General features: G+C 45.0%; 1 protein-coding gene across 4 annotated transcripts; it reads right to left on the bottom strand.

Annotated features, from left to right (window-relative positions):
* IGF2 (insulin like growth factor 2) lies at window positions 1-27,861 on the bottom strand. 4 transcript variants are annotated; one of them, XM_025215526.1, is made up of 5 exons: window positions 26,731-27,166; window positions 20,880-20,944; window positions 16,664-16,826; window positions 4,861-5,027; window positions 1-2,961 (listed from the first exon to the last, which is right to left on the bottom strand). In XM_025215526.1, the coding sequence occupies exons 1-5, from the start codon at window positions 26,786-26,788 to the stop codon at window positions 2,722-2,724; spliced, it is 693 nt and encodes a 230-aa protein (XP_025071311.1). In that variant the 5' UTR covers window positions 26,789-27,166; the 3' UTR covers window positions 1-2,721. The 4 variants fall into 4 exon arrangements, with proteins under 4 accessions (XP_025071311.1, XP_025071310.1, XP_006033709.2 ...); XM_025215525.1 differs by lacking the exon at window positions 26,731-27,166 and adding an exon at window positions 26,552-26,724; XM_006033647.3 differs by lacking the exons at window positions 20,880-20,944; window positions 26,731-27,166 and adding an exon at window positions 27,500-27,861.

Genomic DNA, 27,861 nt, shown 5'->3' with positions numbered 1-27,861 from the left:
TTGGTATTCTGGATGGATATTTATTTGCTTAACAGGTTTTACTTTTTTTTTTTTTTCATTTATTGTATTTTTGGTACAAAGCATCCAGGAAAGCTTTTATTTCTCTTTTTAAAAATAAAAACTAGGTTTTTAAAAAAGACACACAAAAGAAAAAAAATCAATTCTTTGCAGTTGCTCTGTTTTTTGTGCCTCCCCTCCCCCCTCCCCCTGACTTCCCTCCCCACCTTTTTGATTTGGACCAATTTTTGCTTTCTTTCATATATATATAATAAAATAAATTAACGCTTTACTTTGTTGTGTATTGCAGTGCCATTTTTTTAAAACAAAGGCTTCATGGCTCAACATTGCAAGGTAATAATAAACAAAAGGATTATACATTAAAATCCTCCTCCATCTCCAACTCCCCAACCCCTCCCCTCAAAACCACAAAACAGAATACAATTCAAGTAGTCTTTTTGTATGCTTTAAATGTATGGATATATAAGGCAAAGCAAGTACAGAACTGGTTAACAGAGTGTCCCCATTTTATTAGCAAGTGAGAGTATATCATAGGGAGATGTAATTGATTTCCCCCTTTTATGGTTCCTAGAGAGATTATATATATTATTTTAACCAACCTATTTTACAGCCCTCTACCCACCTCTCTAACCTATTTGCTCATCTGTTCCTGAGCCTTTTACCTTCTTTCATGTACCACCTCTGATCCTGCACTAGGTACAGAAAGCAGGAGTCAATGTGACTTTGGCACACCTTTCACCTCTGGAATTTTGAGGGGCCTGCCCCACCGTCAGTGTAAATTAGAGTCGCCTTAAAGTGGCTCTAAATTAGTCAGCTTCTCAAAGGCCCCTCAATGCTATCCTCCATTCACCATAGGTGACGGGAAGGATGGCATGGGATCATTCTGCCAGCTCAACATCTGAGGCTGGGGATATTCCCTTTAGGGACCTTTCTGCTCACCCATTCTGGAACAGTGTAAAGGCACCACAGTGGAATGGAGACCCGGGTTTCAAAGCATACTCTATGAAAAGTGAGCAAAGGGGAAAGAGCAGGATAAGGAGACGGTCAGTCATGGAGCTGTTGCTTCCAAGGTAACTCACACAGGTCTTGATTCAGCAAGATACTATGCCTAACTTTAAACATGGGAATAGATTCATTGAAGTCAACCATACTATCGAGTGTGCCAATACTTTGCTGTATCAAAGCTGTAATGAGCCATTAGGTCGGAGAGAAGGTGGTTAGAGGGAGACCAAAAAGGACTCAGTGAATGACACACAGATCTTGGTATGAACAGCAGGGCCCCAAGGCTGCAATGGCTTATGCTTAAGTTTACATACTTTGAGTAGTCCCACTGAAATAGACTGAACTACCTGTAGGTTAGGAAGATAAGCATGTGCCAAAGTCCTTGCAGAACCAGGGCCTAGAGTGGTAATTCACAAACCTTAACAACATCAGGATAGTGTGTCTTTTTTTTTTGAAGTCCCCTTTTGATCTAAAAAAGATGCATATAGTTGTATGTCTGCGTGTGCGTGCGTCTGTGTATATGAGTGACAGCCAACTAGCTCATATGGTCATGACCAAGCTATATGTCAGAAGAGAAAAGAAACACATTTATCACACTTTTCCTAAAACGAAAAGCTAAAATTTCAAGTTCAGTATTCGATATCTTGTCCTTCCCTCCCCACCCTCCCTTGCTATTTCTGGGTTTTTTTCCCTTCCAACTTACTTTAGCACCATAACACATTTTAAACATTACAATCCCTCTTCAGATACTACACAAAATGTCCCATAAAAATAGTGCTTTTTTGCCAAAAAAGTTATATAATATATTATATATATAATTCAACTAAATCTGTGGCAAATGTGCAATGAAGACGCCTCCTCCATTTAAAGTGAACATCGGTTCACTTCTTTTTTCCTTCCCCTTTCTCTTCTTCTTCTCCCTCACTTCATCGGTGATTTTCAAAAGGTGCAAGTCGATTTGGAATCTTGTAATTAAGCGCACACACAAACAATTGCAGATGGGTTGCATTGGAATTTCTTCTCAGTTACTTTTTCATAACAAAAAAGGTGCAAAAGAAATTGCTGTTATAAAAATAAGCAAATTTTACCAAAGAAAAAAAAAGTGGTGTGGGAATGAGGCAAAATTAAAACCCTCAATATTTCTCTCCATTCTTTTTTTTTTTTTCACTTTATTGTCAAGAAAGACATGGAATGGACTCTTCTTTTTTTTCTTTTTTTGTTTTGTTTTTGTTTTTGGTATTTTTTTGTTTTGTTTTTGCTTTTTTGTTTTTTGTTCTGGGTCCTTTCTCTCTCTCTCTCTTTCTCTCTCTCTCTTGCTCTTTCTTTTGTCTTCTGTTGTTGGCACCTGTGATGTCATGTAGTGCCCAATAGGAAAAAGTTCAAGTGCCAAACTGTCCCTTTAAGTACAGGCTTGAAAAATACTGGGTACATATGGGAAAATAAAACCCCTTAATGTTTAAATGACAATGCCACAGAAATTATGTTGCTGCTGACAGCGCTGTAATCCTGTTCTTACTATGTCAGTTGTTTGGTTCTCTTTAGGTTAGCATTAAGGTGCCCCCTTTTTATTGCTCCTTGGTGAGAAGGACAATGCTTCCCTCCTTTGCTTTGTGGCCAAGGGGGCGGAGGGTTTGGGGGCCTAGGCCTTAAAAGTCCCTCCCAAGGAGAGCAAAAAAACCCAACAGAATCCCATTTCACAGTTCATTTCTGGTTGCCTGTTGTTTCTGAGGAAGCTCGCACAATCGGAGGCTTCTGGCTGGGCAGAGAGATGAGAGGACGATGTACCTTGGTTTCATCAGATGCTTGGAGCCCTTCAGCTTGCCACCGGAACCTGCGAGCACGGAGGATGCTGGGGACCTCCTGTTGTAGGCGCTGTGTGCTCTTTTTCTGCCACACGTCGTATTTGGAGTACTTAGCATGTGGAGGCTTTTGAAAGCTATCCTGAAGGTGAAGAGCGTGAAAGGAAAAGCAAAGTGAGGATCACAGTGAGTAGGCCATTGACTATAAACACCATGACACTTGTTTCCACAGAGAAACCCAATTAGACAGACCTGCCCAACTTGACCCTCTAACAGCAAAAACACCGATTGAGGAATGTTTCAGCCCCAGCACTGAGGCAATTAATAGCTCAGACCTTGAGCATGCAGTCACTGTGCTCCCCTGTTCCCTTTCTTAAAAATGTATGACTGCTTTGGCAGAAAGGGGAATTCATTGGAAGGATCTTGCGTCTCACGCTGTGCTAACAAATGTAGTTTTGAGACAGCTGAAGGGAGCCATTGCCAGCAATTCATCTTCAATTACTTGCTTGCACCAGAAGGCTCTACTCAGATGTAATAACCAATTTTTTGTTAGCTATTTAGATCACTTTGACCCAATTTCCCCTGAAATTAAACCAAGACACATTCAGTTCCTTGACTGAGAGTGCAGCAGATACGCGCATCCACTACGAGATGTCAGCAGCTGTTTTCCTGCATTACAGATTTTCACTTATTTCACTAGGGTTTTCTTTACTGCAAGAAATGTGCAGTCAAAGTCATAGGGAACAGGGCTGGGAAAAGTCATCTAGTCCAGGGGTGGCCAACCTGAGGGGCACCCCGGTGTGTGGCATGACCAGCCTCTGTGTGTGGCGTGTAGATCAGAGAATGGGGCAGCAGGCAGCATGGGGCAGGGAGCAAAAAGCAGAGCAGCAGAGCAGGCAGGGGAAGGGGATCGGAGTGGCTCTTGTGGAGGTATGGGGATTAACTTGTGGCATGCGTGCCAGAATGGTTGGCCCCCACTGATCTAGTCTATTCCCCCTGCCTCAAGACATGATCAATTCTACTTGACCAGTCTTTGGTGTCTTAGTAATTAACTTTAATTCCTCTAAACTGGAAGGTTTATTTCTGTCAGACACTGTCAGCTATTGCTGTTGCTGCAAGAAAACATAGCTCAGGGGATGGGACACTGATTCTGTTCTTGGTTCTGCCATGGATCTCGCATGACCAGAGTCAAGTCAGTTCACCTCCATGCATCAGTTTCCCCATGAAGATGACATTTAAAACTTTATTTAAATGCTTTGAGTCTATAATAGTATGGAACAGTCCTTTTATTACTAGCAAGGCTATTTTCTTTTTTTGATATAAGACATAAAATGACACAGGAGGAGGCAATCAGCAACCATTTTTGTTGTGTGAAGGTTTTAGGCGATAAGCAGAATTTAAAGTGAATAAACAATACATTTGAAATTCTGACTGGCAGTTTAAGTGAACATCCACAGCTCCATGAGGACAAGTTAGGTCTGTAGCACCTCCCATTAAGGAATCTATGCTTGGCAAACCAGTTCTCATAATGCTCTGATACACAACACAGATGGTTTAGACGCACAGGTAAACTGCAATGCAACAAGCTGAGCAAACAGGTTGAAGTCACAGAGCAAGTCACTCAGAATCTGGAAGTCAACTCTCCAGTCCTTGTCTCTCTCCATTACATTATAATGCCTTTCCCATTGCTCTGGTAACCGCTCCTACTTTTCTTGACTGAGCCTACTTTTACTTGAACAGTGAGCACAGATGTCACCTTTCAGTGATTTCATTTGATTCCCCTCTCTTTCTTTATAGTACTTTTAAAAACAATATTACTTGTATTCACTTCATCTACTACATCTTTGATCTCCTACTTTATTGGCAGTTTGTTTTGGACAGGTCATTTTACAGTAGTTCCCATTGGCTTATGGCTCTGTCCCATGACAATCTCCCTGTACTGTTTTTAGTGCAGAAGCAGCAGATCTTAGAGATAAGAATTCTCTTTTCCCATGGGACTTTGTTTTAGTAGCAGCTGATGTCTAGATGCAATCTTACTCACCTTGCTTAGTGTTGGTAAGCTTGTCAGAGATGTGGAAGACAGGTCTCGTTCAGACTTAACAGACTTAGCACAGTATGTTTCCAGAAGAGCGAGGTCACAACTCCGAAAACAGCACTCCTCCACAATGCCACGGTTGAACCTTCTGTTATTTCGTCCCACGGGCCTACCTGAAATGGCAGAGTTCTGGCAGTTAGATTTCAGTGGGTTTGATTTAGATCACACACTTTTCACACACTATCTGTACAGCACATAGACTAATATGGGCACTGCTGCCACATAAATGACTCAGACCTGGTCTGTACAGTGTTTCCATTCAATTAACAAGTTAATTTAAGCTATTCCAATCCATGTTCTAGTATGGATGCTGTTACTATTATATAAATCTGCCATAGCTTATTTTTGCAGGGGAACAGCTAACTGGTACAAAGCATCCAGTATAGCTACAATATAGCCCCAATAGTACAGCATTAGTGTAGACAAGGCCAAAATAATATATAAAGCAGCAGTAGTGCCTCTGGTGCAGGTCACGGCATATGCATCGTATTAAAAAGAGCTGGTGGGATTCTTGAGGTGCCAGATAAATAGAATAGCTATTTAGCTTAGTCTTGAAATAAGGATCCCTGCTTCCATATTTTTCTGCAGAAGGATGTTGTAGCCAGCAATGAAGTGTCCAATGCTGAGAAAGTCATGTGTGTTTCACTTCACAGCTTAATTAAAAACTAAGTAGAGCAAAGAACAGGCACCGTTTTATCTTTTTTGAAACACATACACATGGGCAAATCAATTCAAATTTGCCCATATTTCACTGTAAAACAGATAAGGTTTGGAAACATCAAGCTTCCAAACCACAAAACAGCCTGGAACCAACCAGTCTCATTTTACCCATTTCGGTTTTTTTAAAAAAAAGAGAAAAAGTGAAATGTTTTGACTGCTGTTATGGAATTAACTGAGGGGTCTCTAAGCTCATTTTAGTAGGCATCTTCTACAAGTGTATGAACTGGTCCCAGTTTAGCAAAGCACCTAAGTGCATGCTTGACTTGAGTGGTCCTCCCTTCTACTGAAACTGAAGCATATGCTTAAGCATAAGCTCTACTAGATTGGTATATGACGGCCTTGCCAAATGCCGACTTTCTTCCCATCTGCTTTCCTGGGGTGCTCAATAACTCACAGGATAAGTACACTTTAATCACTTCTGTAGATGGCATTCTGCAGATCCATGAAGGAGCAGCCTGCAAAACTCTACAGACACACACCCCTTTATTTTGATGTAGTCAAGTGAATGGGTGGCATTTTGAAACCCCTGGAGACAGTGCCCTAGTTCAATGGCCTTTTGTAAAGATAACCCTTTGTTCTACTTCATCTGACCTCCCTCTTCCCCAACTCCTCCACCCAGAACCATACACAGCCACATTTTAAGGTCACTAGAACAAGTAAGGCATCAGAGAGTGAATCTGAGCTGCTATAGGGGACGACGCTGACTCATAACATCCAGCCTGGCTTCTGGAATCATTTAAAGAGATCTATTTCCCCCCCTCTCTTTTCTGAAAACATTTCAGGCGCGACCTTTAACCAGTCAGCCGTGAAGGTTAGAAGGATGGTTCACTCCCTGGAAACGTTCAGCGAAAGGAGAAAGACAGGCATTGTTGGGAGTTTATTTCTCTCATTAAAATGTTTGTGCCATGCAAGCTCCTGGTATTTAGGTTGTTGTATTTAAAGGGGCAGCTCCGCCCCGCCCCCCCGCCCCCCCCCCCAATCTCCACCCATGTGACACCAAAAAAGGCACACTTAAGACTGGCTCCCTATTCAAGTTTAACTTCCACAGTCTGCTCTATGTTCATTTACCTGACTTCATTTTTTTAGATCAGACCCTCAGCAGTACAGATCAGTCTCCAGTGATAGGCTGCTGAATACACACTGCATTTTGATGCCTTGTTATCTCCCCAGCAAGCCCATGAGGGTGATGGTCAGGTCTTCATCAGTGACCTAATCCTATTTCTGAGTCTGTGCATATATTCCAAAGTGTAATACCTACTGATCAGTAAGTAATCATACAACCTTTTGGAGGCAGCTGCTGAATAAACCCAGTGGGTGTATTGTGTGGGTAGGTGGGTGTATGCGTAACTCTCACCAATGTATGGCAAATGTAGGCCTGGGTAGAAAAGAAACACTAGCTCTCCTACCTGGATACACACTCACAAAAAATTTGCAGCTGACCAGGCAACTACCTGAATAACTGAACCTGCTCAGCTACAGAAATGTGAACATCCTAAGATTTTCCCTTTTCTGGTAGGCACAGATCAGTTTGTTTAAGCAAGTAATCCACAAGGCTATAAGTCAGGGGCGGGAAAAATACGACCTGCAGGCTGTATCCGGCCTGCCAGGCTGCTCTATACAACATGCGGGGACCCTAAAAATTTTTGAAAATTAATATTTATCTGCTTCTGGCTGGCTGTCAAAGATAACAGGAGCCAGGGGCAGTAGGACACAGAGGAAACCAGCAGCAGGACCGAGCAGCCCAGCCCAACCCCCCGGCCATTACCCTGCTTTCGTGCATGCTCACTGCTCTAGCACCGCGTGGTTCCTGGCTGTATTGCCAGACTGCGGGAGCATGGGGCTAATGCCAATACCCCAGGGCCAGGAGCCGGGGGGAGAGGAGGGAAGAGTGCAGGAGGGGAGGGACAGAGTGTGTGTGTGTGTGTGTGTGTGCGCGCATTTATAGAGGTGAGTCCCACACGCACACCCACCATACACATGCACCGACACCCCACTTGCAGTGCCATACATGCAGACCCCCACACCCCCTCACACATCCCAGCCACCCTCCTCCCACACACATTTCCCCACAAACCCCATACCCACTCACACCCCACATATCCACATGCACCCACATGCTCCCTCACCCCACACACCTATCCCCCCAAACACACCCACACCTTCCCCCCACATACCCACACATCCACAGCCCCCCACAAACCTATACCTACCCTCTTTGCCCCACTACCCACTCACAAGAGTAAGACTTCATTTTAAGCTATTGTGCCATCACCTCTATGTACACTACACAAACGCATGTAAATCAGGACAAAAATATTTTTTTAAATGAAATTCATGAATATTGTAGATGTTCAATTGTTAGAATATCATTTGGTATTTGTCTGGTTCCAAGATGGCAAAACCCCTTGCTGAAAGCAGTACTTCCGGGGACCAGGGGAGTGACTTCTGGTGGCAAAGGTCGGGGCTTAGGGCGTGGGACTTCCGGTCACAAGATGGTAACCAGGGGGCGGGGCACCTGTCAAGGGGCAGGGCTACCCATGCGGCCCTTGATAGCTTGGCAAAACTCAGTAAGAGTCCCTCTGCCCAAAATAATTGTCCGCCCCTGCTATAAATGTTATGCTGTCTCTCCTGTCAGAAAGGCTAGAAGCAGTCCAAATATTTAGCCCATTTACAATCCCAAGAAGGAGAGAGAAGCAGAAGTGTTAACGGCAAAATAAAAACAAATTCCAGGTGACTCTTTGTGATGGTTCTGGGTCTGTCTTCAAAGACAACACTTCACATTACAGCTGGTGGCAGATTTCTAGGGTGCTGAAGTGCATGGTTTCCAGAGAGGCTTTTAGGCTCTAAAAGACTGTATTTTGCTTTCAATAAAAGGATTTGGCTGTTTTCATGTATGTGTTTGTGTAAGTAAGCAGGTAAACTATTCCAAAGCACTCGAGTGAATTAGCAATCTATTGGCTTTCAAGGAGACTTGGACATCTTAGTGCCCAAATCAACTTTTGAAAATATTACTACATATTTTCCACCGCAGTGCTGCGTGGCCCTGAAAATCCTGTCTCAGGTGCTTACATTTGAGAGATGACTAGTCCAAAATGTTTTTGTCTTCTGTAAGTTCCGTTTTCCCTTTCCCACCTTCCCCCAAGTACCTCCAAAAACTTGAAATCACTGAGAAGCTGCAGTTATCTGCTGTATAAGTTTCTGCCTGCAGTTTTCCTGGCTCACTTTGGTGCCAACTATTTTCCTCCGATAAGATATATTTTCAATTACATAATAGTACATATGAATTCAAGCAGAAGGCAATAAAGTTTTCCATGGAAGAGTTAGTCTTTTTATAAAGACAATAAGCACAGATATTCACCAGAAACTACTTCTAGATAATGACCCAAAGGCAACAGCTACCAGGAAATTTCCAGTTAAGGGTGATAACACTGCTGATCTGGATGGGTTGAATGTTAATTCTATGGTGTGATTTACGCCTGGACTGAACAGTGAATTTCCTGGCTTTTGCCTGTCTGCAGCCTCTTGCCTTAATGCTCTTGAAACACACAGGCGAGCATGTTGCTTTTCTATTACTTGGCTAAAGTGGAATGCTGTATAGCAATGGTTCCTTGGCAGAAAGTGGAAGAGGGATCAGTAGACATCCACTCTCACAGTAGTGCAAGGATTAAGTATTTGCCTTTCCCCTTCTCTTCTCTACTTAAAAAAGGGATGTACTTCTTCTATTTCTGCTCCACAAGCCCTTCAGTTAAAGCCCTCTGCTCTGCCCTCAGCTCTATCCTCTCCTGATTTTTGGTCCTGGGCATACTCCATTGATATCTATCCGGTACTGCTGAGTATTTGGTTACCCAGAATCCTTTGTGTTTGTACCATCTTTTACCTTCTTAGATCAGATTACACCTGTGTGGGGGAAGACCTTACTAGCGGAGATTTGAGCTATGGTATGAAATGAGCAGTGCTGGAAGTAAAGCTAACTCTCATGGATGTGGCTGAAGGGATGAATGCAAAGTACTTCAAGCAAATTATTTCATATCCTCTCTGGCTGTTTTGTTAAAGGCAAGGAGAGTATGCACCTCTTGCTGCCTTCAGTACTGAGTAACTGCAGACAGTCAGGCCACTTGTACTTGGGCACCCAGCTCTATGTACCCAAATCCGCATATTTTGGTTCTCTACATGTAGAGCTAAAAAATGTATGTGTGCTGTCCCTTAGCTGCTAACAATGGTGGAGAACCAGCTTTACTAACACAGTGGGCATGTCTACACGTGCATGTATGCCGTTTTAAATTTACTGAGCAGTAAGCAGAAATAGGCTGGCGTCTACACATGCAGGCTTTAAAGCGCATTAACGCTGCGTGTGGACTGACTTAAGACTAAAATTAGTCCCAAGTCAGTACACACACAGTGTTACTGTGCAGTAAGGCATCTACATGTGCATTACTACACAGTAACTAATCAGGCGTAAATTGATGCAGGTATCAAATTTATACTCAAGTCGGCATAAGTCACCATATTTATTGCACAGTATGGGCATGCACATGTAGACACACTCATGTACCGTGCAGTAATTTCAGTTACTAAACAGTAAGTGCACATGTGTAGATGCACCCAGTGTAGACAGATGTATGCAGCAAACTGTAGGCTTAACTTTTGGCATGCAGGAAAGTTGCAAGCATTGGTATAAATTTTGCAATCTTCCCTCACCCTTAGCAAGGTGTGAAAGAAATGCTAGTTCAGCAAACATAGCACAGAGTTGGGCTAAAAGCACCTGTAGGCACCTATAGTACTTAATATCACCTGTATCAAGAGCTGAGAATGTGGCAACTTTATTGGGAAGGTTATAACCTCTGTGGCTAGATACAGACATTCAAAAAGGGGATGGAGGTGGAATTGAGTACAGACATGGAGGTGGAATTGATCTAAGTTATGTGGTTTTCTGTAACCAGCATAGTTCACATTGGTAGCAAACAGGACACGCATTCGCCCTTTGGTGCAGGGGGCAAATCTTAGACCGGGTTTTGCCATTTTTAAATCAGTATATGTGTGCTGAACTTCTGTTTTGTTATGGGTATAGACTGGTTTCTGATCACTAAGGGCACTTATACACATGCGGGGAGCCTGTTCCGACATGCTTTTCCAGCGCGTTGGAGCAGACTCGATTAATTGAGTTTGCAGCCCCATGCTTCACGTGCATGGGCAGTGCAGTGCGCCTTCGTGCTGAGAAAATGGCAGCAGCGTGCTTTAAACTAAAACACTTTTGATGTGCTTTAGTTCCAAGAGCACCATCACCATTTTCTCAAGGCAGGGATGCACCGTGCCGCTGATACACATGGCATGGCAGCTTTAATTAGTGCGGCTTGCTAATTAAAAGCACCTGGCCCCATGTCAGAAGCATGTGTAAAAATGCCCTTATACTGGTAAAAGTCTGTACGTGGCCTGTGAGGGTCAGAGCACTGGAACATAGAGTGCCAAGTGGTATCAAATCAGGCTGCCAGTCGGGGAGCCTGTATCTGAAGTGCAGGTGTCCAGAGAAAGCCTGTGTTCAGAGAAGAGGGAGGATGCTGGTTGATCTGTTCCTCTAATTCAAAAAGGGCCAAGACCCTGGTCACATAGTAGTAGCCTGATTAGCCCCTGAACCAGTATTTCTCTGGAGGGTACCCCACCCTCATTATCTATTATTTATCTAGCAAAATTGTTTCCAGGATTGAAGTTGAACTGCACAACTAGTCCTGCGTATGCCTGCATGAGCAAAGAATGGTATGCATAGGTGTGTGCATGCACATGAGGGAACCTGCGCATTCATGCACATCTCCGCGTGTACATGTTGGGGGGGGGGAGTGGGGACACATAGTTGGCTGTTAGGGGAGGATGCAGAGTGCACAAGGCCCACAAACCCCAACAGAGAAATTTTAGGTTTATCTGGAGCCCTCTCCCTGTCCTCCCTGATCCCCCCACTCCTATCAATCAAGCACCAAGCCAAGTGGAAGGAGACTTTGGGTGTAAACAATCCCCTCTCCCCTGTCAAAGGAATGTAGAGACCAACAAGAGGGCCTTTGTCAAATGGCTGGGCAGCCACAGCCATTGTCCCAGTGCCCCCTGCCTGCCCCTCCTCCACCCCAGCAGCAACAGCTTCCCCCTACCACCAAACCCCCCTTCTTTTTCCTAGTATTATTCTGAGGAACGGCAGAGGGAAAGAATGTGCCCTGTCAGCATAAGTGGCTGGAAAGAGCTAAATTCTTATCAGCTGTTGGAAAGGAGGAAACAGGAGCTGTTGTTTACAGAGAAGTCAGACGCCTCTTCCCGCCCCCTCCCCCTGTCTCCGATACCCCCTCTCCCGACTCCACAAATTCCATATCCAGGTCTTCCTTTCTACGCAGCTTACTCCAAGAGTCTGTTTTTACTGGTGGAGTCTGAATCTTGAGCTCAGAGGGGCACAGGTGCCTTGCGCCCCCTCTGTCCAATGCTTTTGAGGCCACATCACTCTGGGCCTGTACCTAGTGCAATCATTTACTTGCACTGGTACAAAGAATAGGGGGGAGCCCCCCCAATTCAGGACGGTGGCATTTAACGCTCTTTGTTCATCGCTGTATTCAACTGTGGAAGATTCAGAATAGTAGTGGGTTGGAGGCTCCCTGTTTTACAAACTAGTTCAAAAATATTTATAGGCTTTGGAGTTTTAACATCCAAAGAACCTTGTCTCAAATATCTTGCTCAGACATAAGCAAGTGGTCCAAGAATCCTGCAGCAGCATTTAAGATCTAAGGCCAGATCCTCAGCTGGTATAAACTGGCATAAGTTCTTCTGACTTCAGTGGAGCTACACTGATTTACAGCAGCTGAGAACCTGGCCTAAACTGAACAGATTTATACTACATTGTTGAAGGGTCAGAGGCATTTTCCATGCCAAATATTTTCCCAGGGAGTATCTCCCTGGACTTCCTCCTGAAAAGGTTTGTGGAAGAAGAGTTTCAGTATTGGTACTATATAGGAGCTGCTGAACAAAACTAAAAGCTGCTGTTTCCTTATCCCTTTGTCCCATTTTCAAACACATATCCTTTCTCCCTGAATACAAAACTGGAGAAGGGCTGGATCCCAGAGTAAAATGCCCCTTCTGCCTTCCTGCAGGAAGCCATAAGACCTATATGCTGAATACTGTGGTTTTAGTCCATTTCTATCAAGAGCAGAGAGACCCTGAATTCCCTTTGCCCATATTATCTTAAACCAAAAACCCCTTTACATATAGTGCCTGAAGATAGAAGTGCAGAAATTAATTGTTAGGGTCTAGTCCTGCAGCCTTTACTCAAGTGTGAATTCCATTTACCTTCCAATGGGATTTTGGAATTAGCTATAGAACTAGGGTCCCGAGGAACAGCCCATATTTTTTTGCTGTGTGTGTTTTTCATTATGGCAGAGCACCTAAAGTCCCTGGTCAGGGTAGCCCCATAGCACTAGGCATCATATATAATGTGACAATCCCTGCCCCAAAGACATTCCAAGTCTCAGTAGATAAACAAGACAACAAGAGCTGGACAAAGCAGAACAGAATCCAAAACTTATTTATGGCCTATAGAGAAATTTCTCCAGCCCACTCTACTCCTCAATCCTGGTATCTCCAAAATCTAGCCCCATTAGTGTCTCAACTTCTGTACAGATGGTCTGAGAGAAATGTTCCTGACTAATGAGCGCTGTTCAGATCAAATCATGGGTAACCTCTGTGCTGCTCACCGTAGTGCTATTTCGTATTTGTTTTAAAGAGCTCCAGCTCTTGCAGTCATCAATGTTGTTTGTATTGTGGTAGCAACCAGCATCCCCCTTGAAGCCCAATATTAATCTACTGTGCTAGGCACTGTACAAAGGCTGAACAAGGACAAAGATTATCCTCAAGAAATCCCCATTTAAGTAAGAATTTACCATTTGCCCCTGCATCTACCTCACTTTGTCACAGGGGGTCAGGAGGATAAATAAATTGGCCTGGGTCTGCATTGCTTGGCACCTATAGCACAAGTGTAAAATATTAGACTTTCTGCCCCCGCAAGTGATGCAGAGGCACCACCACCATGGAGGGGCATGGAAAAATCAGCCCTACTGGGTTGGACGGGGGCTCCAAAACAAGGGTTTCAGAAGCACCTAGATACATAAATGCAACAGTATTGTTCTCCCAATTATGCCCTTCCAGTGGTTTAACTTAACTAACTTTTTTTAATCCTCTCCTTTCCAAGGATGCACAGCAGAGGTGGAAGGGTAGTGATGCATAAGGATTTGCCAATCATTTCTATATTTGGAAAAGCAGCAGAGATGCTAATTATCACTGTTTTAATTTTACTTGAAGGTGAGCAGAGCTCACCTGTGCTTGTGGTGTCTGGCTGCCAAAGGGCTCATCCTCCCATTTATACATGTGCTTCTGAGCCTGTATTCTTCAGAAATGCTGATGGTTGCTTATGAAAAATCTAGCCCTAGTTTTGAGAACTAAAGGTGAAATTTTCATAAAACTCAATGTAGCACAAGGGACCTGGGAAACACTACAGGCAGAGCTCCCTACCATGTCAAGAGCAGCCTAGCAACTTCTAATGGAGATACCACCTAGGGCTTTTTCCAGAGCTAAATGTACATAGAGGAGCAGAGTCTAGCAATATGCCTGTGTCTCAGTATGGTGACATGTCCCCTTGACTCGTCACATGTCATTCAACTGACGCGGCAGGTTGTGAAAGTATACCCTTACCAGGTGGCAAAGGGTTAAGTTGGGGCTTAATATGATTTGATTTAGCCTCCCAGGGTATAGAAACCCTCCAGAAAAACTGAGAGAAGAAAACAGATTTGCCACTTGGAGAGAAGCTACTTGTTTGCCTTCAAAATGTTTTTATTTTGGACTGGGAGGAAGGGTTATTCGAGGTGAACAGAGGTCGGTATGTCCACAAAACAAAAGCCCCATTCCCTTTCGTCGTCAGACAGGGGGAGGGAGAAGAGAGACAAAGCGAAAGAGAGACAGACACTTCTCTATATATAGACAGAAAGGAAGAGGCGTTAGACCAGACAGAGCTATCCTTTTTACTATTGGCTGGTAAAGCATGTCCACGTCCTATAGCCTCAGCAGAACTTTGGCATGTGGCTTGTTGACAGAAGGAAACGTGGAAGGCAGAAGATGAGAAAAGGAAGAGCAGCAGTCTGCAAACTCTTGCAGCTAAGCTAAGTAACAGATGAGAAATACTCCAAATGAGCTTCCAGACTTTGTACTATAAGCAGCAGGTGGGTCCTTGGTGCACTTGCAGGTAGCCAACAAAGAAGTCATCGATAAAGTGATCTCTTATGACCAGGCACCAAATCACACTAATACAGATAAATACCTTCCAAGTATTAAACTGATGTGAGCAAATGCTGTGACACCAACCAGAAGGTGAACTTTATGAATTGTAAGGGAAGGGTCCTGAAGAAATTCAAATATGCTTCCCACCAGGAAGCCTGGGAGTCCCTCACATCTCCTGAGAGATGGAACAAAAAAAAAGAAAATTGGGTGGTTGCAACACTGGCTGAGATCAGGCAGCAAAATTTAGACTGAAGAAGAGACTGGGAGAGTTTTAACATTTGGATATTGGTTCTTTTCTAACCCTCCCCCTGAAAGAACAGAGATCCTAAAAATTAATATTACATATTGCCTCATTCCTCAGAATAGGTGTCACGCAGCTGGTTGCTACATTGGATAGACTATAGCTAGAAGCACTTCTTTTTCAGTCAGGTAGGTTTATGATTATCATGTTTATAAGGGGAAGCCCTCTTGCTATCTATATCAAATGATTGAGCTCATTGATGTATTGACAGTTCCTTTTGACCATCTTCCTGCCAGTATTATCACCCTCACTGGTTCCAGATAAACTCCTGTAGTTAGATTTAAAACAGCTCACAAGTGAAAGGCAAAATATAAGTGCTCTCCTCATTTTTGGGCAGAAAGAAAAGTGTGTCCTTTGACTGAAAGTCTAAAGCAAGTCACCTGGGACAAATTGAGAGTGCACCTGTAGTGAAATCAACTGAGTTATGGCTTTATCACAGGAATGAATTTGACCTAATGTAAGCAGGAAGAGGCGAAGCATGTCTCTATACACACTCACAAAATGGCCTTTTGCTAGAATCAGAGGATCTATTTGCTTTTATTCCTTCCCCTCCTTACCTATGTTAGGTTGTTGCATGGAATGTGAAATCTAACCCCATCCCTCTAACGCTTCCAGTAACTGGGTGGAAAACAGTTTTGCCCTGCCTGAGCCAGAAGCTAAACAAGTGTTGATATCAGCTATGGTGCAACAAGGTAGGAAATCACTGTTAGCTATTGCCAGCAGTCAGTTGGTATCCATAGTTGTGTGTGGTCTCTAAATATGCACTGGGAGTAGCCCCAGACCAGCAGGTCTGAAAGCTGCCCAGAAAATGGAAAAATTTATATTTCCTCCTAAATCAATTTAGACTGTCGTTGGCATGCTTTCACCAGTACCCTACAGTTAAAACTGCAAATTAATACCTAAGTGGATGTAAGTTTAGGGGCATTTATATTATGGGACACACAATAGGGCACAGACTAGACATACAGGAGTAAGAAAATGGCTTGATTGAAAATAGGTATGTCAATGCTGCCATCACACTGTCATCCACTGTGTCTCTGTTATAACTTATTACAAAGCAACGTTTTGATTTTTCTGGCACAGCCACATATATGAAAACCTAGGGTTTCTTTATCATATGAGTGTCTTCACCATGTGCAGGGTCTGATTTCCCTGCTCCTTTGATAGTCACTGGGCACATCTACACATGCATTAATATGCTGTAATTACAGCACATTAAATTTAGTACCTGTAAAAACAGGTACTAACTTAATGCACTGTAATCAGTACTACTGCACAGTAGTGCTGGCACACATCCTTTAGGTGATGCTAATGCGCAGTAGACTAATTCTACTATGCATTAGCACGGTTTTTGCCGTGATGCGCTAATGTGCCACCACCCCACTCTTTTCCGGTCAGTCAGTTGAACATAGAAAACATGCTGGAGGTACTTACTGAAGTAGAAGCCCCTGTCCCCACAGACAAACTGCAGTGTATCCACTAGTTCCCCACCACAGAGGGTTTCAGCGGTGCCATAGGCCGACACAGAGTCCAGAGTGTATGCCAGGAAGGTGAGTGCAAGCAGCAGTCTCCGCCTAAAGGCACACATCCTCTGCACCTGAGAGATACAAATTTAAATGGTTAAATATTGGGAGCACCCCCCACCCCTTTCAGTATTTCCAAAGCAGTGAAGGGAACAACCTCATCTGCAGGCACAAGCAGGTAGGACAGCATTCATATGGGAAGAGTAGGCTCCTTAATTTATTTGTGACCATCTGCACAATGAAAACAGTGGTTCTTTCCAATCAACGCTCATTTTATCTCTTGCCAAAAGCTGGCTGCCTCAGAAGAGCACCTCCTATGGGTCACCCACTGAAAATGCCACCTCAAGTGAGACAATATTTTTATCAAAAACAAATTCCTGCCATTTCATCCAAACTGAACCTCTTCACTAGGTTGTGCTGATTTCAGCAAAACTTTCCATGCACAAGAAGTTCATTTTGGGAATTACAGCTTTGTGGGAAATCCTGTCTTCTGATTCAGGATGGAAGCACATTTCAAAATTTCCTCCAAAACTGAAATTCTGAGTTTTTAGCCAACACCCAGTGCTGCCTTTGTTGAAAACTGCTGTTGTGGCAGGAACAGGGACAGATGGCTTTCGCTGCCACCACTGAATGTGTCTTTACATTTGATATTAGCTAATCACAAGGACTGATCCTTGAAAACAAGCCTAAATGTTGGGTTACAAAGAAATGCCTAAGGATGAGAGTGACAATCCTAATGGAATCATGTATCTCGCATACCAAGTGTCAGAGTGAAATTCCCCTCCACAATAACCAACCTGCCTTTAAAGCAGACTAATAGCAATTTAATGCAGCTAATATTTGCTATCAAGTTTCCATTAAGGTTTCTCTCTACAATGACCTGTGGTAACTCCCTCTCTTCCAGTCCTAGGCCTCTGAGCAGAGACTGCCAAGCTTGCATGTGTGTGTGCACACACATACGTGCATGTGTGTGCATTCGTGTGTGCGTGTGCATGCACGTGCAGATGACAGACAGAGTCGTGAGGAGACTGGACAATTTTAGGGGTGAGAGGGTGGATTAGTACGGTCCTATACTAAAGACTGGAATTAAATTACCAACTCGCCTCTATTTGTTTGTAACCTAAAACAAAATTTCAAACCAAATCTCTCAGAGGTTAAAAGGACAGTGGGTATTAATCCCCATCTCACCAATTATCTGCTTCAGATGGCCAGGCCTAGCAGGGTAGGGCTTGAATACAATCACATACAGGTGTACTGTACGAGTAACCCCACTGAGTAGTGACTCATACTTTCTGGGTGACTTTTGGCAAGTAACTTGACTTCTGTGTCTCAGTTTCAGGATCTGTAAAAGGCATAGTTATTACCACCTCACAGGCAAAGCCTAAGCCCATGCATAACTTGAGCCACTCTAATACCTCAGAGATGAGCACCAAAGGAAACCTAAAAATAGAATAGTGACAGCAGTTGCTAAAATCAGGTCAGAGTTGAAAGAAGGAAAAAATGTCAAGATGGCCACTGGAATGGAGCAATTTTGACATCTAAAATTTCAAACCGCCAGACTTAATGACAAAAAAAGATGATATATTTATGTATTCATATGGTCTTCATAACCACAGCATCTGAGCGACTTATAATCATCATTAATGGATATTCCTCCCTTCATCCCTGTGAGACAATGTGGTTTTATCTTTGTTTTACAGATGGCGAACTGAGGCACGTGGTAGATTAAGTGACTTGCCCGAAAGACATCTGTGAATGAGCCTGGGAATAAATTCAGGTCTCCTGAATCCTAGCGTGGTACTCTGTAGCCAGCCTTGCTCCCAACTTTCTAGCTCACCCGCCAGTGACAGAAGTATCTAGATCTTATAACCAGGGGTCTGCCCAACTCGAGGAGGTGGTCAGCCAATTTCGTGGGAAGATCGTGGGGCTTGCTGCCATTTTCATGGGCTGATCCTTGTGCGACCCCTCTAGGTCTCTGATTGGAAGAGGGGCTCTGGTGGCCCCACCCCTCGCTGCTGATTGGTTTGAGGGCTGTCCATCATGTGCCCCCATGCCTCACCTCTGCAAGGGCTGTCCATCATGTGGCGCTGCTCCTTGCCACTGAATGGTGGAGAGGGGCAAGGCTACATGACAGGCAGCCCTTTCCGCCAATCAGCCATCCTGGGCTCCCCTGCATAACAGCAGCCCCCTCCCCTCTTCCCCCCCAGCAAACTGTGCAGCTGGGCTACAGCACCATGAGGACTGCTAGCTCCCTCTGGGGAGCCACCATTTAATTTTCAGTAAGTTCCCCCCGCCCCTCGAAGGTTTTGCAGGTATTGCCCAATTTCACAGGCAATGCTGGATTTCACAATTTCTGTGAAATCCATGAAATCACAGTCTTGGTAGGTCCCTACTTATAACCCTCATTGGTCCTTTTAGAGCAGACAAAGAAGTAAAAGGTAGTTTATCAAGTGGGGCAAGCATCCAGAAGGACTGGAGAGGGGGTCTCAGGATGCTTGTCCCACTCAATAAACTGCCTTTTACTTCTTTCCCTGCTACCTTTCTCTGGCTATAATATTTGAGTTGTTATCAGATGGACCTGAACTAAAACCCTAGCTTAGAACGTCTCTGAACTAGATCCAGGATGCAGGGTTCGTCTTCACTCTGCTGGGATCTCTGTCTTGCATGAAGATATGTTCTGATGCTCCAGCAAAAGGAAAAACCCTCACCATAGTCTCATGTATTGGCCCAAAAGGGAGCCACAGGTGGATAACATCTATTGATGCCTGCCATCATCCTGGCCTGTACTCACACATCAGAAGATGCAGTAGCTCAGCTGAGACACTTGAGCACCTTAACAAATGGAAATTCAAACAACAAAATATTTACAACCAATGCTTACAGCATTTGACCCTAATCCATTAATCGATGGGAGCCACCAACTGTGGGTGCAAAATTAAGGGTCACTTAGAGGTGTTTGGCTGGCATTACACTTCTATCAGGAAGCACCAGGGATATCATTCCATCAGTTCATGCATCCTCCCAACCTGGTGCTTTTTATCACCAAGAGCCTTTAATCTACTTTTAAATGCCTAGGAGTGCAGGCCAGACCTTCCTGGCATTACCTCAGCACTATCTGTGCTGCTTCACTCCAATCCCTGGTGTAGTGATGGTAATCCCCCTGTGACACAGTGATAATTATCCCCCCTCCTTTTTTTTTTTGAAACATGGATTCCGATTACTAACATCTCGAAGCTTAACTTGAATTTGCAGTTCATCATTAGAGCAGCAGATATACAGTGGCACTTGCCTATGTACAAGCTGTTGATACAGGACACTCAAAGAATCCCAATTCCCAATTAACATCACAAGCCTTCTCAGCCTCCTCCAGCGCCAGCCAATTCCCAGAAGGGGCCATCTCAGTCATATGTCTGGTAGACCCTGGCAAAACCTAAAGCTCATCAGATTGATTCAGGCCTGGGGCTTCGTTTGTGGCTGAAGCTCTCAAGATTTTGGAAGATCCCTAATAAAATCTTCTCCTGACCCCCGAGGCTATATGATTTAGTCTGCAATATTACATTGGGTTGCTGTTTAAGATAAAAACCGAGTCCAGCAATCACCAGCCAGACCCCTGGCTCTGCTCTGAAAGACACCATGCACAGAGAGCCGGACTGCCGTACCACTGGGAGAGAAGTCATCTCCAAAACACAAGAGCTAGCTAACCCAATGCAGAAGCCACTCTCCCTCTCTCCACCCCACTGCTCTCCAGTGAGACTTCTTCCTAGGCATCTACTTCCAGGACCATCCTGGGAAGAACAGAAAACCCTTATTCTGCAGCAAGTAGAGCCAGCTGTACCCATAGCTCCCTGGTATCCCCAGTCCTCTGTCCTGTTAGCGGTATTAGCCACACCACATGGGAACTCCCTTTCTCACATGCATGTGTGTGAGACCACTATCTTCCATGGAAAGATCATCATCACCCATGGAGTACACTACCTACATCACATGTACCCATGACTGCACTGGGTTCCAAGTGATTTATAACTCTGCTGTTGTCTCCCTACTTTAATTAAAGAATAAGATGGGGCACTAGACCCTAGAAAACTACACCCATCCCAGACACATACCGGGAGAGAACAAACACATACCAGAAGAGCAAGATTTGTCAGCAGCGCGATATCTGATGCTGGAGGGACCCTGATGCACTCCAGTCCTGTGGAAAAAAACTTCAGCTCCTTGGAAAATACCTCCCTCTACAGACTTAAATAGCCCTGTTTCTAATGCAAAATCACCTCCCATCCCTTCACTGAGCCAAGGGACGAGACAATCAGAGTAAACTCACACCATCAGTTAAAGTCTCTGTCCTAAAAATGACTCTGGTATAGAGCACCTTTTAAGTGGCCTGCATAAAAGCTGTGAGAACAGAGATGGTACTGATGCTGTAATCTAAACCAATACCGATATGGACATGTGCGATCCAATGAACTGCTTTGTCTCTTATTCCTCCTCCCACTTTAAATGCTGTCTCTTTCCAGACAGTGTTCGGGGTGATTTTCACCTTGACATATTTTTTTTCTCTCCAGAGAACAATGTAACAAGAAACCAGACAGGAAAGCAAAATGCATATTTATTTACTACCCGGTGCTGCATTTTCTCTCTAATGAAAGCAGCTGCAACCCAACACAGCCCCACAGATCTTTTACTTATCGGTTTTGCCATATTGATTCTGTGGACTACAAAGGAAAACCCAGCAAGCTTGAGAGCATGGCAAGTTCTATATGGGTCTTTTTGACCCCTGTGACATTGTCACCTGCAGAGCATGCCTTAGTGATCTTCCAATTTACTCTTTCCTACTCCCCTCCTATCTAGAAAAGGACAGGTTTCATAGGTCTTTTCCCCAAGCGCACAAATCCTATCTGCTTCTGGCCACTGCACCCTTTTGAAAAAGGAAGCTGTTGAGACACAGGCTGTAGCTGATGGAGTGGTTTATAGGGAAGCTCAAGGTTCATGTCCTGCCTCTGCTACTATTTTGCTGTGTGACCATGGGCAAGTTCCTTAATCTCTCTGTGCCTTAGTTTCCCCTCTGATTTATCTGAATTGGTCACAACAGGCAACAGTCCTTTTCTGCATGTGTATACAGGATCTAGCACAATGTTGTCTGTAAGTGATAACTTAATACAAATGAATAAGAACTGAAAATGACCTGTAATATTCAACCTCACTGAGATGTTTCTCTGCCTAAGCTATAGTGAAAAGAGTTCAGGAGCAAAGGGTCTTATGGGCTGTTAACAGAAGTCTCACCCCCAAACTCCAGGCCCCATATTCCCTAGAAAAAACAACCCGTTTCTTTCTTGTGAAGTAAGGTGGACTTGGCTGCATATAACACTTTCCTTTTTCCTAGACAGCAGGTCACTTGCTTTAGCAAGCAGTCTGAAAAGGAATTAAAACATGATCCCAAAACAATATCCTCTGGTAAAAGCCCACATTTAAAAAAAAAAAAAAAATCTCATGGGCCTGAACCATAACTGTAGTTATATTTCATAGTGTAGTGGCCCTGGCATGGCTGGGCAGTATAGCTGTAACATTCAGTGCTGATTCCTCTCCTTTTCTTCAGTTTGCTTTCGTGTCCATGATCATTTAGCCTTGCCTTCTTCCACACAATGTTTCAACACCATCAGCAAAGGAGCAGTTCCTCCAATGAGTAACTCCTGCCAACCAATACACAATGCCAATACAACACGTGCCAACCTCAGATGAAACAACCAGAGGGACTGAGTGGAGAACAGCGGTGCCTCTAGCTCAGGACCTCTTGGAGAGACAGCTTGAGAAGAGGCCTGTTCGTCACAAATGCAGGCCCACTGGACCACTAGATAGGAGGTGACAGGTTACAGTCACTTCACCCAGGCGGATTAATTCCTCACTGCTCAAGTGAATCAAGCCCAGGGCTGCCATGAATAAGAGAGTTCAACTATCTGCTTCCCTGACACTGTTAGTGAATAAGCAAGGAAAAAGCAGAGGCCAGCCAGGTCATGAATCCTGTTCAGTGGTAACATGCCATTTACCTGTCTGTGTTTCAGCTGGATCTATTCATGTGGCTATGATCCGAAAAAAGCCCCCAGTGCAGATGCCCTGCATGGGGCTAAAGCTGCTCTAAGGCTGAAACCAGAGTAAGTGATACTGCAGACTCTCAGGGTAGGTAACTATCTGCATAATATCTTGCACAGTGGGCTCCCAAGGCACTAATGCAATATAATTAATAAGTTACCCTGGTGCAGCACATCCACAAGGGAGGGTTTGGACTGTTGCAGCAGCATTGGCAAGGTGACACCAGTGCAGCCTTCAACCTTTTTGTGAAAGGTTATTGGGATTTTGAAATTCTCTGAAAGAAAATTCCCCCTCTGTTCCTTTTGTGCACTCTGGATCCTGAGATGACAGAAGCACCTGACATGGCTGACTGCAGGCTAAGCTGTGAGAAGGAGCAAGAGCTCAGTCACAGCCCTGGGTCTGCCCTTTTCTACTGGAACGGTAGCTGTTGGCACCTCCCTGCTCAGCACCTTAGCACTCTGGATTGCCCTTGGGAAACACCTAGAAATCCTATGCAATTGAATCAATCTAGGTTGCCTTCCTGTGCCAAGGTGCCTACATTGTGAGACCTATGTGGAAGTGCTTACAAGGCCAATTGGGATCTGACCCCCTGGGACCTATTCACAGGAGCCTACCATTCTGTTAGCCCCCTATATCCTGAATTAATGCCATAAGCACCAAGTCATGCTTCCTCTCTAACAGCCCCTTTTCACCCCACTCACAGTACAAATGAGACTCTTGACCCTAAGCCCCTTATCTTCAGAACTGCTAATTGAAGCCAGAGCGAGAATGCAAGAAATAAGCACCTCCCAAAGGCATACTGAGACTCAGTAGGCCCCTTGGACAGAGATGAGGTCATGACTCCAGAGACCAGCGTGAGTATTTGGAAACTATTAGAAGATGGGGGAAGAAGTCTCAGCTAATCCTTGGGATCTCACCACTGTGGGTCTGAGTCCAATACCTGTAACCTAATATTGCTATTACTGTTCTGTCACACTGATGGCTCAGGAGAAAGGGGGCTTCCTTCTACACTGAAGAGGAAGACCTCAAAGACCTACATCAGATCATAAAGTGCTGTTATCAAGGAGGCCTGGAAATGAAAAGCTGGAGAGAGTAGATTCATTGTGATATTATCTGTGCTTTTGAAGACTCCTCTATGCAGCTCTCATGCATATGTATGGAGAGACCCAGAGCTGCCAATTCTTCATGCCTGTTGGTAGTTTCTTAAAGCCCCAGTTGCTGGAATCCTGTGATAGAGCTGTGATTCTCATAGAATCACTTTAAAAGCAAAATGAAGCTGCTAGCCCAAGTAGGAGGAAAGCTTGAAACCACAAAGCCCAATGGCTCCAAAGCCAAGAAGGCAGATATGACACCTAATTTACTTTTTAAAATACTATGATTTGAAGCAGCCTTGTGATTCTTGCCTCAAGGGCTTTATAAGCCTGAGGTTAGCAACTCTGCTCCTACGTTTAAGCCCTGACTTTCTTGTCTCAAATGGGGAAATATGCTCCCTCAGTTCTCCCCTGTGTCCTACACTGGGGAGGTCCCCACCATATCTCCCACACTGGGAAGGTGGGGTGAAGACCCCTTCTATGGCTCCTAGCCCTGGTGTTCCCCTCTGCTCCACTCTGGGTGGCAAGGAGGAAAGCACTGCATTCAACATATTTGATACTAGTTTTTCCCAGCAAGGCCCACTGTAGATGTGGAAAAATCAAGCTAGAAAAGGTGAATGGGGTATTCAGTACCACTTACTCACTTCACTGGGGAGTAAGAGTGTATTGGATGAATTTTGGTATGCAGCCCAGAAACCTTTGATTTATTGCATGAAAAAAAAGGAAACGCAATCTCGCTTAACTCTTCTAAAGACAGTTGGCAGGGCCCAAGGAAGGGATTTAAGTCAATTTTAGTAGCCTCACTTAACTCCTCTCTTTATTTTTCCTCTCCTCCTCCTCTGCATTTGCTTTCAAAACCTGGAGTAAATCAGAAAAAGTTAACAGCAAGTTAAGCTGTTAAATCAGAAATTATGGTGATTGGAGTTTACTGGCATGTGATATTCCCACAACACACTAAACTTGCTCTATGTCTTGGCACAGCACAGTTAACCATTTCAGTCCCATTTCTGTGCACATTTCTTACCTCCTTTCCCTTCCCCCCAGCCCTGAAAGAGTCTGCTGAAGCTAACATCCCCCTTCCCCCTTTAGACACAGAAGCCTTTAAAAGCAAAGATAAAGTAAAGTAGGATTTAAAAGGTCAGTCCCAAGATGCAAACAAGCAGAGGGCAGGAGGGGATGGGCAGCTTACAGTGCTGACTTGTGATCCTGGAAGGCACGGGCTTCTTGGACCCTCTAAAAATAAACTCTCACCTGTTGTGTTAATTTCTTTTTTCAAGTAATTGCAGCAACCCCTCTCCTATGATGCTCTGTTATACAGCTGGGGCCTGATCCAAAACCCACTGGAATTAATGGAAAGACTCCACTGACTTGGCTCTAAATGTGAACCCTAGTCAGTGATGAAGCCAGTGACCCTCCCACAGAGGTCACAGTAAAGGCTCATCTGTAGAAAGCATCAGGACACACACTTCTCAGTTTTAAATTTTTTGTGGGGAAAAAAAAAACCCTATGTTTTTGCCAGAAGAGAGGTGGGTTTTTTTTATCCCTTCACAGAAGTCAGGGTAGCCCCTTTGAAAGGTTGAAGTGAACTTGTGTGTGTCAACAAAAATGAGATTTATAACTCTGACCCATTCCTGTATCCAAAATTGTCAGTTTTGGTCCAAAACAGTTCACTGAATCTCTAACGAGAAACGTCACCCTGCTTTACTACTGTGGATTATGAGGTTTAGGTTTTTTAAGATGGAATCACCCTCACAAAACCTGAGACCCAGACTCCTCAACTCTCCTCTAAATCAACCAATGAGAGAGAAAAAAAATCCAGTTCAGTCAAAAAACCCCAAACTTCCTTCTGTTAATCTTGGCGTCCCAAACCTGTGCTGGTGATGGGAAGAAAACTACATATTTTGTATGGGAAGTTTCAATCTTAGGCTTTAAAGCAGTGGTTCTCCCAAAGTGTCTATTTAAAACCACCCACACAAGCCTTATTTTTACATTTGATTGCTCCATATTTTCCTGAGTGAGACGTAGTATATCAGAAACCCTTTCAATACACCACTGGCTGGAAGGAAGGCAGCCACATCTGCTGGTACAGTTATGTTAAATCTGAGTTTCCTCATGTGCCCCAAGTCCCTGCTGCTCAACAGAGTGCTAAACCTTTCCAAGTTGCTCTCTTAAAACAATTGGGAAGAAAGAAAGAAAGGGGGGAAAAAAAATAACATCACACAAAGTCGAAGGCTCTATGCCAACCATTAACTCTCTCTCCATTTTGGCTTCATTCTCTTGTTTTTCCTCTCCAAATTGTTATTCCTCTGAGACCGAACATGCTGCAGTGTTTTTCAGAACAGCATTTAATAATCTCTCTCTAGTCTCTGAAGCTGAAGAACTGCATGTCCCTTCCACGCAAAGCACAATCTTGTCATTCCCTTACCCCCCAAGCGGCTGGAGAAAAGTCGCCAATACTTAGTTAGAACAGGGCTGTTTCAGGTTTTCTCTAGCAGCCCGTATGCGACCCTGCATGGCCCCAGACAGACTAAAAACGAGATCCAGATTGCCGCAATCTGGGTCCACCTCTGCCTGCTGCGACTTGAGCCCCTCTCCTCCCCACACACGCATGCACAGAAGGGGACCTGAATCCTGAGCCGCCAAGTGCATGTTGTGGTGCAACCCCATTGATAATTCTCCATCCATCCATCTATCCATCCCAGATGATGCGGCTTCTCCTACGGTTGGGGTTGGCGTTGGGGCTGGGCTCCCCATCCGCTTTGGAGCTGTCCCCGCGCCCACAGAGCGGCGAAGCATTGCAAACCTGCTTCCTTCCAGCCCCTGTCTAGGAATCCCGGCGTGGTGCCAGTGTCTCCATTCATACAAGGACTCAGGAATCCTGAGTTTAAGAGTATCGTCTTCCCGTCCCCCTCTGGTGACAGCTCCTATGCAACACCTTAGGGCTGCTGAGGGGGATCCAGGATCTTGGCAGAGCCCCTCGCCCAGCCCCTCTCAGCCCCCTCCAGGGGTGCATAGGGTCCCCGACGAGCCCCCAGCTTGCGGGGCAAGCCATGCCGCTGCTCCCCCTCGCCCTGCTCAGTTCCCAGCCAGGGGCTGGGCAAGGCAGGCGGCGTCGCGCGGGGTCCCCCTAGCGACCACCCAGGGGAGCTGCAGCCGGGAGGCAGCCCTGGCTCTGCAAGCCTGGGCTCTTCCCCCCCTGCCCAAGCTAGTAGTCGATCCTGTTGCCCGGTGACTTTTTGCAAGCCTCCCCCCTGCCAGCAACTCCCTCTTTGGAGGAGGCAGCCCGGCAAAGCCCCCCAACCCCAGCCTGGGTGCAGTCATGCCTGCACAAAGCAAAGACCCCTCCCCCCCCGCTTTTGATCTCTGCAGGAGAAGGGATCTTTGCAGGGCTGTTTGCAACCCGCGTCCTTCCGTGCCCTCGGCGCTCACATGCCCCCAGACATGCCGCCTGGATGGCAGCTTTGCAGGAGCTGCGCTCAGCTCGAGGGAGAGGGAGGGAGCCCTGCTGCCCCCTCCCTGCCCTGGCCCTGCAGGGGTGCTGGGGGCAGGCTGGCAGGGGAGCTGCTCCTTACCTTGGGACTGCCACTGCTCCTTTCAACTTCTTGCGTGCAGCCCTGCAGGAAGGCTGGGTGCCTGGGGCACTCCTCCATGTGCCTGTCTGCTCTTGACATTGCTTCTTTTTTTTTCTCTCTCTCTCTGTCTCTTGCTTTGCAGACTAATGGGTGTTGGGCTGTGTCAAGTCCCTGCTTCAAGAGGATGAGGGGGTTGGATGGTGATGCTGATGGTGCTGATGAGTCCCCTTTGCTTGGCTCTTTCTTGTCCAACAGGCAGGGCTGGTGGGGCTTGGTTCTCCCAGCTGCAGCTCTACTCTCACTTAGCTGCTCCACAACTGAGGAGACAGGCTGAGAGCTCTCACTGCCCCTTCTTATATACA

Source organism: Alligator sinensis, unplaced genomic scaffold (assembly GCF_000455745.1).
Source record: "Alligator sinensis unplaced genomic scaffold, ASM45574v1 scaffold1299_1, whole genome shotgun sequence".
Taxonomy (NCBI): domain Eukaryota; kingdom Metazoa; phylum Chordata; order Crocodylia; family Alligatoridae; genus Alligator; species Alligator sinensis.
The sequence above is the reverse complement of the archived record's forward strand: the minus strand, read 5'-3'. Positions and strand labels throughout refer to the sequence as shown.

What these genes read in the sequence shown, in the direction of transcription:
- IGF2 (XM_025215525.1), bottom strand. Translation starts at nt 26,723, where the DNA reads ATGCTTCGCCGCTCTGTGGGCGCGGGGACAGCTCCAAAGCGGATGGGG. An exon ending in CTTGGCGGCTCAGGATTCAG is followed by an intron (nt 20,945 to 26,551) that starts GTCCCCTTCTGT and finishes TTTTTTCCACAG; the next exon opens with GACTGGAGTGCATCAGGGTC. An exon ending in GCTTACCAACACTAAGCAAG is followed by an intron (nt 2,962 to 4,860) that starts GTGAGTAAGATT and finishes CTTCACCTTCAG; the next exon opens with GATAGCTTTCAAAAGCCTCC.